Consider the following 11,867-nt stretch of genomic DNA (forward strand, 5'->3'; position numbering starts at 1 on the left):
GTTTTTATTGACTTTTGTTACCTTTTGTATATTTAGTATTTAGTATTAGTGTATTGAATTTTTTTATATAAAAATTAAATTTGTAAAATGAAATTAGAAAATTGAAGAAATTAAAAACTGGAGAAATGAGGATTGAAAATTGAAAAACGAGAGAAATGGAAAACTGGAAAAAAGAAAACAGAGAAATGAAGTAAATGATTCCTTACATTTTTCCTCAAAAGTATTACTGACTCTATTACAATGTAATATTGGAGTTTGAACCCATGACCTCCCGTTTGGGAGAATCATTTCATGCAACTAGACACAAGGTCTTGGCAAGTAATCGGCACTTTATTCCTAATTAATATTGGCCTTATTTAATAGTTAGCCTATCAGCTAATTTTAACTTATTTGACCATTATTAGGTATTTGACTTGATTAAACAATCAATATGAATGTTTTATTAATTAGTTTTTAGTAACAACTTATTGCTCCAAAATGTTAAAATTCAAAAAATCAAAGCTTTTTGAGAAAGTCATATTGTATGTGATAAGCTAACAGCTAATTTACCAAACATTTTTCTTACAACCAGCTAATGTTATCAACTAGTCAAACTCACTAACAAATCAGTTAACTATCAACTAACAACCATTTACCAAACACCATATTATATTTTTTAGTATAAGTACTACATTTCCATATTGATCCGACCTGACTCAACGAATCCTTATCTCTGAAACAATCTCACACAAGTGTGACCCTCTCCAAAACTTGTGTGAGAAAATCAATGAGACGGATCAGGTCAAAATGAAAATATAATACTTATATTGAAAAATATAATACTTTTAAATAAAAATGAAATACTTTTCCATTTTAATTTAAAAGTATTACATTTTTCATTACACTTTCTCTTAAAAATAACAAACACTTTATTCTTAATTAATATTAAATTTGTTCAGTATAAATATTATATTTTCATATTGATCAACCCGTCTCACAAGAGACTCACTCTATATGTACAGCATGAAGAGGATTTAGGATGAGTTGTGGTTCTAAAGGTCTTTCCTGACAACTCTGAACGAATTTTAATTTGAATGGAAACAATCAAATTTACTGTATCTATTATCTACTGCAAAAAGTCTCCTCTTTCTCTCTATCAAGCATCACCAATGCTCATTTTCACCACCGGAAAACAATGCTTTCTGAGCATTCAAAACTGCAGGAGAGCCTTTCCTGGCTTTCTCCAGGATCCGCTTAATCAACATTCTATCCATCTCATCATTATCATCGCTAAGCATACTACTCTCAATCCAATCCACGTCGTGATCATGTTGATTCATGTTATCTTGATGGTTGATCTTCCCAATCCCTGATGCTATCACATCGTCTTCAGATTCATTTGTCGTAGAGAATTCCTCAAAAACCTCGTTATATGCATTGAGTGCTTCTCCCGCTAAATTGATCACTACGGGTCTATCTTTAGCGACTGGACTGCCTTGGGTTGAAGACTCCTCCGCCTCACTGTTAGAGAACACTCTCCGATGATAACTGTGCTGCACTTCCATGTAGCGAACTTTCCTCTGGCTTTGCTTGAGTGCCATCTCGAGCTCTCTCACACGTTCTTCCAGTTGTGATTTGATAACCTGGTGTAACCGCAAGCTTAGTTCTTTGGGCGAAACAGCATAGTTAGCCGAATGAGGCGTAGAGTTGCCACTTCCATCCTGATCTGCGTAAGGTTGGTGATCAGTTCGCCAATTGAACACATCAGCTCGCAATTCTCCCTCAGCTAAATCTGGTATGAACTCTGGGTCAAGCTGCAAAGCATTTGAGCTGTCAGAACTCGGAAATTATGAAAAGAGAAATGGAGAAACGAAAAGCTATTCAGGTGCCAAACCATATAGCAATGTGTATCAAATGAGCGAAGCGTGCCAAGTTAACCCTGTGGTTACATATTTGATGCCAGGTGATCATTTTTTTTCACCACTGGTCTTTTGCAATTGTAAAGTTCAACTATCACTCCACTTAGGAAAATGAATGCTTGACCGCTACCACAAAATGAATGCTGAACAGGGAAACAAGGTTCGTCTCACCTAACACTTCATCACATTATGGATGAAGAACTATACCATTTCTTAGAGAGTTAACGCCATCTGGGGTGGTCCTACGAGTATACTGGTTTTGTCAGGTTTAGTCCTAAACTTTTAAGTTAACCACCATGTCACCCTGGTCCTTCAACTTACAAATTTTATCCAGCCGTGGTCCTTTCAGAAGTAAATTAAGGGCAAATTCGTCCTTTCAAAATAATCACAGCTGGTTAAAATTTGAAAGTTGAAGGATCACTGCTAGTTAAAATTTGAAAGTCGAAAGACCACGGGTGGTTAACTTAAAAGTTGAAGGACCACGGGTGAACAAGGTTCGTCTCACCTAACACTTCATCACATTATGGATCAAGAACTATGCCATTTCTTAAAGAGTTAATGCCATCTGGGGTGGTTCTACGAGTATAGTGATTTTGTCATGTTTAGTCCTATACTTTCAAGTTAACCACCCTAGTCCTTCAACTTTCAAATTTTACCCAGCCGTGGTCCTTTCAAAAGTAAAGTAAGGGCAAATTTGTCCTTTCAGAAGAACCACAATTGGTTAAAATTTGAAAGTTGAACGATCACGACTAGTTAAAATTTGAAAGTCGAAAAACCACAGGTGGTTAACTTAAAAGTTGAAGGACCACAGGTGAACACAGTTCGTCTCACCTAACACTTCATCACATTATGGATCAAGAACTATATCATATAGTAAATTGTACTAATAACTAACTATTTGAAATAGAATAACACATTGAAATTGGATTCTACTAGAATAAAAATTTTCTCTTAAAAATTGAATTGAAGAGCTACTTGGCATGTACAAATTAGAGAATGTGCTTACCTCAGCTACATCGGAATATTCATCCTCCAGTTTAAACGAATTGATGTTAAATTCTAATCTCTCCAGTTCAGCTTCAAGCTCTGCTTCAATTTTACTAATAGATTCACCCTCAGAGTCCCGACAGTGATATTCTTCAGCACGATGTTTAGATGAGTTATTCAACTTCTTTCGAGGGGAAAATACACGCAACAACTCGTTGTTATAGGAACTATTATGTGTATCTTGAGACTCATAATCCCCGGTGGCAAGCTCTTTCACAGTTAATGAATCTCTCATTTCGAGTTCCTCTTGTAGATCTTGAACCAAGTTCTCCGTCTGTTTCAGCAACCCATTCAATTTGTCCACCTCCTTCTTATGTGCCAAGAATGAAGAGAATATGCCCGCAGATATTCCAAGACAAACAAGAAACGCTCCATGCGATGATCCTAATTCACATAGCAAGGTAAGCCGTGAGATACACCAAAGTCGTTAGAGTCACAACAATTTCAGTTAACATGAAACACCAAAGTCTTACGGAGTTATGACACATTTCAGAGCATTTAGAATACAAGTAAAGAATAAAAACAAATCGACTAAAAGTACTACCTTGTGAGTGACAATTTTCCACATTCGTTTTTCTACTGAAACTTCCACTATGGCCATTTTCTCTATTAGCCTTAGCTTTTCTTGGGGACTCAATATTGGGTAGCCGAGGGACTCCAAATACTTCACCGTTACCTTGCAAAATGACATCTTTTTGTAGCTTTTTCGAGCCAGCTCCGGTTGGTGTACTGAAAAAATCACCACTTTCTCTGCTAATAATTCGACTTCCATCTGCAACCACAAAAGGCCTAAACATTTGTGTAGATGAAGGGCTATCGAGATAACATAGAGGCTTTATGAGATGCTCAATAGTTTGATTACTTCTAAGACAGCTTCCGTTTCTTTTGAGACTATAAGAAAAGCGGACATCTGTTATATAAGGTTGAAGAGAAACATCATATTCAGCCACATTAATTTTGCCACCTACTTGGTCTTCTCCCCGGTCTACATGAAGGCATTTGTCATTCGGGGACCCAGTTGTGTAATTTGAAGTAGCACGCATATTGCAGCTACCACACATATCCAACATTCCAAGATTTCCAGACAAACCACTTATAGTCATTATAGATGCCACGTCCACCATAGTATCTTCACTCGCTTGTTCCCTCATCCTATAACCATCTTCGTCTACTATTTTCCTAGACATCATTCCACGGGAAGTACAACCTTTCAAATCCTTTCCCCGTGCTTGCACAACATTCCGTGACTTCCAACGCTGAGCAACATATCCCGCACCAGCTGCAGCTGCCACGATCCAAACATTCATTTTTCCGCTACAAACAGAATTACACCCTTTCCTCTTTTTAAAGATGGCAATATCGGGGTAACCCCAGCTAAGATGGCAAGAGATCCACACTTGTAACCACAAGGTCACAAGTTTGAATCCTTGCTCCCTTAGCTTAAGCCTGTCAGCTACGGGTAACCTAGGCTATTTTACTTCCTTGTGATCTGTTACCGACTAGTTCACAAGGCGGGGTTTACCTAACATCCAAAAGGGTTGTAGGGTTTCGATCGTCATCCAAAAAAAGATGGCAACATCTAAACACCACACTGAATCTTTCTTTAATACTAAAACAAACAAATACACATCTATGAGCAACAGCCAAGGCCAGAGGAAATTGAAAAGGATGACCTATACTATTTCCTTCTTTTCCGATCTCAAGAATAAGAAAGCTCAATGTAGCTTACCTCAATGGCCAGTTTCTCAGAGGTGCATTCAGATAACCAAAATCAACAACTAAATCAATAAGACCAAGCTTCCACAATTGAATATCAATTGTTATAAAACCCACCCAGAAAGACCCCGTCAACCCTATGAAACCTTCAAACTAAATAAAGTTTAATCAGTCAAAATAGCCATACTTAGGCCTAAGCAGTTCCCATTTCACAGAAACTGTTATCCAAATCCAATAAACAGTACGAACCCATTTCCCAGAAAATTCTCTAGGCTTAAAAGATCATCATAGAATCCTTATAGCCACCAAATAGAAAACAAGGTTCTTGAAATTACCCATCACATAGCCACATGTAAACCGCGAAACCCATCAGTTGAAACTACCTCCATTACCAACAGCCTTGCTTAAATGGTAAGGAGAGTGGAGTAAGACGATGGCTAATCAACGAGAGAAGTGAGAAAGATTTGCGGGCATTGCAATTTAAGGGTAAAAAAGATTCAACCTTTTTCAAACACAGGTAGGTGAGGGAAGAAAAGCAAAAGAAAAAAAAAAATGGTATGTGATTGGAGAAAATGGGCAAACTATAGGGCCCAAAGATTCCAAGATGGTGTAGATTGTAGAAGCAGGTGGATGTGTTGGTGAGGTGTCCTGGGACTCCCCCAAAAGTTGAAAGCAACGACCTTTACACAAATCTATCAAAACGATGAGGTGTGTCTGTCTGTCATCAAAGAGATGCTTAATCTACTCCGACTATACGAGTGATTATAGAGTTAATTCTCAAAACGGTGGCCTTTTCTAAAATTAGTTTTATGAGTGATTATAGAGTTAATTCTCAAAATGGTGGCTTTTTCTAAAATTAGTTCTATGACTTTTTATTATACCCAAATTAATTTTTATTATTGAAATTTAAATCATATTGATTATTCATTAGCATTGGCATCAAGTTAGAGTTAAAATGGAGAAAATTTTAGCTCATATATTCTATTTTAATCCGTTTACGACTCCATTTGTACAAATTGTGAAACTTTTTTGTAAAAGTTATGCCTTCCTTTTCTCAAAATGTAATCAAAATGTGGGACATCACCAACAAAGCCAAAATAGTTCATTATCTTCAAACTTCTCAGTGCAAAAGTTTCACTATAGTCTAGGGAGATATTGTCCCGTTCATTTTTGTCATTTATTATTATTATTATTATTATTATTATTATTATTATTATTATTATTCTCGCCACAGTTCCTTAGCATTATAATTTTTTGACAAAAGAGTCAAATAGGCCCATTTACTATTAGAAAGTGCTCAATTTCCACCACGAACTAAAATATAGTGTAATCAACCACACTTACCAGCAAAATTTGTTCGATTGACTTTTTTCGCAGGTTACCACCCCATTTGTCATGACGTGTCCCGGTTACGCTTAGGTTGCTTGTTTACATGGCATTTCAAATAATAAAAAATACCACCCCATTTGTCATGACGTGTCCCGGTTACGCTTAGGTGGCTTGTTTACATGACATTTAAAATAAGGAAAAGAATTTGGGCGACAACTTCAATTTCTTCTTCGACAACTCGTCTATCTAAGCGCCATAGAATACAAAGTCCCGGGCTTCGCGCTACTTTCTTCGACAACTCGTCTATCTAAGCGCCATAGAATACAGAGAGTCGCGTCGCGCTTCTTTCTTCGACAACTCGTCTATCTAAGCGCCATAGAATACAAAGTCTCGGGCTTCGCGCTACTTTCTTCGACGACTCGTCTATCTAAGCGCCATAGAATACAGAGAGTCACATCGCGCAACTTTCTTCGACAACTCGTCTATCTAAGCGCCATAGAATACAAAGTCCCGGGTTTCACGCTACTTTCTTCGACAACTCGTCTATCTAAGCGCCATAGAATACAAAGTCCCGGGCTTCATGCTACTTTCTTCGACAACTCGTCTATCTAAGCGCCATAGAATACAAAGTCCCGGGCTTAAGCGCCATAGAATACAAAGTCCCGGGCTTCATGCTACTTTCTTCGACAACTCGTCTATCTAAGCGCCATAGAATACAAAGTCCCGGGCTTCGCGCTACTTTCTTCGACAACTCGTCTATCTAAGCGCAATAGAATACAGAGAGTCGCGTCGCGCTACTTTCTTCGACAACTCGTCTATCTAAGCGCCATAGAATACAAAGTCTATGGCGCGCTACTTTCTTCGACAACTCGTCTATCTAAGCGCAATAGAATATCCCGGGACTTTGTATTCTATGGCGCCTACTTTCTTCGACAACTCATCTATCTAAGCGCAATAGAATACAGAGAGTCGCGTCGCGCTACTTTCTTCGACAACTCGTCTATCTAAATGCCATAGAATACAAAGTCCCGGGCTTCGCGCTACTTTCTTTGACAACTCGTCTATCTAAGCGCCATAGAATACAAAGTCCCGGGCTTCGCGCTACTTTCTTCGACAACTCGTCTATCTAAGCGCAATAGAATACAGAGAGTCGCGTCGCGTCGCGCTACTTTCTTCGACAACTCGTCTATCTAAGCGCCAAGTCCCGGGCGTCGCGCTACTTTCTTCGACAACTCGTCTATCTAAGCGCCATAGAATACAGAGAGTCGCGCTACTTTCTACTGTCCCGCCACTAAGAGAATCGGAGTCAACAACGCCCTCACTGAGGCTCGATCTCATGACATCCCACATAGGAGAGGTCACTACATGCCATCTGAGCACAATGTGCTTGGCAATTTTTTTTGTGTTTAATAGTACTTTTAATATAATTTAGAGTAAATACCCAAAATGGTCCCTCGACTATAGCTAAATTCACAAATTGGTCCTCGACTTTTAATTTCAATCAATTAAGTCCTTAAATTTGCAATTTTAACACAATTTGGTCCTTTGTCTATTTGACCGTTTGTTGACTGCACTTTTTTAGGATATATATGTAATTTCATGGTCCATCGTCGGTTTTTTAAGGTTTCGGTTGCATTTCTAGACCGCACTGTTACATTTGAATCCACTGCTAGCGCTGCACCCCATGCTGGAGAGATTATAGCTTTTGATAAATAGATCGCCGAAATCCATGGAGTGGCTCTTCGAGAAAGCCGTGACTCCAAGCGACGTAGGCAAGCTGAACCGGCTCGGGATTCCCAAGCAGCAAGTGGAGAAGCACCCGAAACGGCGCTGTCACCTCCAAGAGCGTTCTCTAAGCTGAACCGGCTCGTGATCGCCAAGCAGCAAGCGGAGAAGCACTTTTCCCTCCGAAACAACGATGTCACCTCCAAGAGCGTTCTCTTGAGCTTTGCACGTGAAACTACATATATATCCTCAAAGATCGCGGTCAACAAACGGTCAAATAGATGGAGGACCAAATCGTGTCAAAATTGCAAAGTTAAGGACTTAATTGGTTGAAATTGAAAGTCGATGACCAATTTGTGAATTTAACTATAGTCGATGGACCATTTTGGGTATTTATTCTATAATTTATAAAGATATAAATTTTAAGGAAAGATTACAGTATTGTGACTTTTGTACAATCTCAAAGTTAAAAAGTGTAAGAACAATATTGATTTTGTGGATAGTACAAACTCAAAGCATTCACCATTCACCCTTCACCATTCACTTTAAGGTGGTAATAGGTATAAGAATCATTAGTATCGATTAACATCTTTGAATTTTAATAAATTATATACTAACATTAAACTTTTTTGTTTTTGAAAAATAACATTAAACTTAATATTATGAAAAACTAAATTGTAAATAAATTCAGTCAATCATCGTTAACTAAATCAGATACATAAATGCGACCCAATGCGTATTTAAAAAAATGCCGCATAAGTAAGGAGACCTACAATTAATCTTGAAAGCTAGTTATTTTGATATAATTGTGCAATTTTAACCTATTTTTGGGTCCATTACACTTTATTCAATTACTGTGACCTAATTATATTTTAATGTATAGTTCAGTGGTATTTGATAATTTTTTAAAAATAAAAAGTGATAAATAAACTCTTAGAAAATAAAATTTTCGTCATGTCTTAATTTTGTTGGGGAAAAAAAAAGAGAAATAGATAAAAACTCACTTTTTTCTTCCTAAATAAATTAAAGAGTAAACACCCAAAATGGTCCCTCGACTATAGCTAAATTCACAAAATGATCCTCGACTTTAAATTTCAACCAATTAAGTCCTTAACATTGCAATTTTGACATGATTTGGTCCTCCATCTATTTGACCGTTTGTTGACCGTGATCGACGATCTCCAGAAGAACCTTCAGCTCTCGTCGGAGCACGTGGAGGCCTCCAGGATGATGTTGCACTGGTTCGGAAACACGCCGTCTTCTTCGCTCTGGTACGAACTCAACTACATTGAATCCAAAGGAAGGATGAAGAAAGACGATCGGATTTGGTAGATTGCTTTCGACAGTGGATCCAAATGTAACAGTGCGGTCTGAAAATGCAACCGGAACCTTAAAAAACTGACGGTGGACCATGAAATTACATATATATCCTCAAAAATCACAGTCAACAAATGGTCAAATAGATGGAGGACCAAATCGTGTCAAAATTACAAAGTTAAGGACTTAATTGGTTGAAATTGAAAGTCGAGGACCAATTTGTGAATTTAGCTATAGTCGAGGGACCATTTTGGGTATTTACTCTAAATTAAAGCATGTGATGTTAGTAAGGGTCATACTTGTGTGGGACCGTCTTACGAATCTTTATCCGTGAGATGGGTCAGATCGGGTCACCACTACAAGAATGTTAATATTTATTGACGTTTTTTAAACGTCGATAAAAATAAAAATACGTCGCCAAATATCTTTACTGACGAAATAAAAATAAGTGTCTAGGAAGAAATATGGGAACAAATTAGCGCGCGACACGTGTCCAGATCTAATAACTTAAACAAAAATGCGGTGCCATTATCGCAAATAATTGAACATCGAAGTGCAAGTAAAATCACTTACAAGTGCACCTACTTTCACCTATAAGTGCATGTAATTTTATCTTGTTAACATTCACTTCCCGCAAACATTCATGCACTTGGGTGTGCTTATAACTATAGGTGCACTTATTTATAACTATAGGTGCAACTACTTATAACTATAGGTGCACCTACTTTCACCTATAAGTGCATGTAATTTTGCCTTGTTAACATTCATTGTTCTGAGTTCAACGGGCTGTAATACCCCTGAAAACCACCCGCAAACATTCATGCACCTAGGTGCAACTATTTATAACTATGTGTGCAACTACTTAGAACTATAGATGCAACTACTTATATCTGTAGGTGCACTTAGTATTGATACTCGGTGTAAATTTTTACTTGCACCTATAATACATTTTATATGCACTTGTAATACATTTTACTTGCACTTCGATGTTCAATTATTTACGAAAATGCCACCGCACTTTTTTTTTTTTTTAAATCAGTGTTTCTCATCCATTAGATCTGGACACGTAGACGGACAGAATCCATTCCTATTTCACTCCTGGGCGAAGCATTCGCACCTAAGTGCGATTCTATATATATATATATATATATATATATATATATATATATATATATATATATATATACATATATAGATTAACAATCGTATAGGAACTTATTATTAGATAGGAACATGAGAACTAATCTAAGCCGTTCATTTAAACCAATCTAAGGTGTATGTTTTTTTTTTATTAGAGATTATTTTTTACGGTAGATTGGGTATTATTTGGGCGTCCAAGGGTAGTTTGGTCAGTGCAGGTGCGTGCATGTAGTTAATTCTCTATATTTGTGCTGAGTTTTCGCTCCGGACTCTGAAGCTCTCCTCATACTCGTTGGATTGCTTCATACGCTCGTAGGTTGTTTTGGAGAAGCTTACTGTACGTCGTCTTGCTCGATCGGAGTCCCCAACATCGCCCCTGTGATCGGAGCTTCCGCTGAGATGGCCGGCACCGAAGGTTGGAACTCTAAGCGCCCACGGCGGTCGACCGCTACTCCAGGTCGGTTTTCTCCTTTTTTTTTTTTTTTCTCCAAGTTCGAATCTTGAAATTTTGTGCTTTGATTTCTAATTGCTTGAGCCTTGGCTGCCTTGAGTGTCGAAGGAGTCTGAAACTATGACAATTGCTTGGTTTCTAAGTTGATTTTTTTTCTAACCTTCATTGAGTTGAAGCTTGAACATTGCATTTGAGTTATTTGGCAATGAAATTTTTGTTTTGTTTAGTTTTGTTGTTGTTTTCTTTTCCCAATATTGAAATACTAGTGCAAGCACTGGTATTTGAATTTCATTCCAGTGCTTGCACTGGAATTGGAATGAAATTTTAGTGCAGCACTGGAATGATTTTCCAGAATTCCATTCCAGAATTCCAGTGCAGCACTGAAATTTCATTCCAGTTCAACACTGTTTTTTTTTTTTTTTTTTTTTTTTTTTTTTTTTTGGATTCTTGAACCTTTTGTGTGTTTTTTTTCCTTATATATGAGTTGTGTAATTGTTTGATTTGTTTGGTAATTCACGTCGTCAGTGGTTGATGCTAGTGTGGGGTTTTTTTAGTTTGATTTTGGTGTTTTTTTTACTGTGCTAGCCTAGACTACAGCCTTCAAGATAACTAAATCTATCAACAAGCAGAGATAGAAAGATTTGAACTTAGAAGTCACCATCTACTGTTTATTGTATATTTTGATAGTCATAGTCGGTAATATGCTGTATTTATCATTTTTTTTTGTCTCAATTATATTTCTGATCTCTTACTTAAAGTTAGGATCAGAACCTTCAATTATATCTTGTGAAACCTTTGAAAAATTATTAGCATTTACAATATAAGATCTAAGATACTTAAAAAGGTTAAAGCCTGTGTTGGAACGACTCAAAATTTCCAACACAAGTATCATACAATGATTAATCAAAATGCTATGCTGAAATAAATGAAGATATAGAATGGTTTTTGTGTGCGTGGGTTTGTTTGTGTATTCGTTGTGTGCTGGCAGGGTGGGTTTTATTGTTTTTTTTTAGGGTGTGTATTTTAGTTCTATTGTGTGTGGCCTTGTGGTGTTTTTAATTTATAGGCTATAGACCACTATGGACAGACCGTAAACAACCTATGAATTAAAGATGTTGCCATTGTTCCACTGTAGGAAAACAACATACAGTATAAGGGGAAAATAGTCCGAAACAGTTGGCTTTGGTCCGCTTTTATTTGGTATATGGTGGGTGCACATTTGCTCGTTTGTTTGTGCCATCTTG

The 11,867-nt window shown here is 37.3% G+C and overlaps 1 protein-coding gene across 2 annotated transcripts; it reads right to left on the bottom strand.

Annotated features, from left to right (window-relative positions):
- Positions 1 to 953: 953 nt before the first annotated feature.
- On the bottom strand, positions 954 to 5,399 carry LOC109162806. 2 transcript variants are annotated; one of them, XM_019311496.1, is made up of 3 exons: positions 3,490 to 5,399; positions 2,914 to 3,329; positions 954 to 1,793 (listed from the first exon to the last, which is right to left on the bottom strand). In XM_019311496.1, the coding sequence occupies exons 1-3, from the start codon at positions 4,250 to 4,252 to the stop codon at positions 1,143 to 1,145; spliced, it is 1,830 nt and encodes a 609-aa protein (XP_019167041.1). In that variant the 5' UTR covers positions 4,253 to 5,399; the 3' UTR covers positions 954 to 1,142. The 2 variants fall into 2 exon arrangements, with proteins under 2 accessions (XP_019167041.1, XP_019167040.1); XM_019311495.1 differs by having other exon boundaries at positions 956 to 1,793; positions 2,905 to 3,329; positions 3,490 to 5,398.
- Between the last annotated feature and the right edge of the window lie 6,468 nt (positions 5,400 to 11,867).

This window comes from Ipomoea nil, unplaced genomic scaffold (genome assembly GCF_001879475.1).
Source record: "Ipomoea nil cultivar Tokyo-kokei standard unplaced genomic scaffold, Asagao_1.1 scaffold2957, whole genome shotgun sequence".
Classification (NCBI taxonomy): Eukaryota; Viridiplantae; Streptophyta; class Magnoliopsida; order Solanales; family Convolvulaceae; genus Ipomoea; species Ipomoea nil.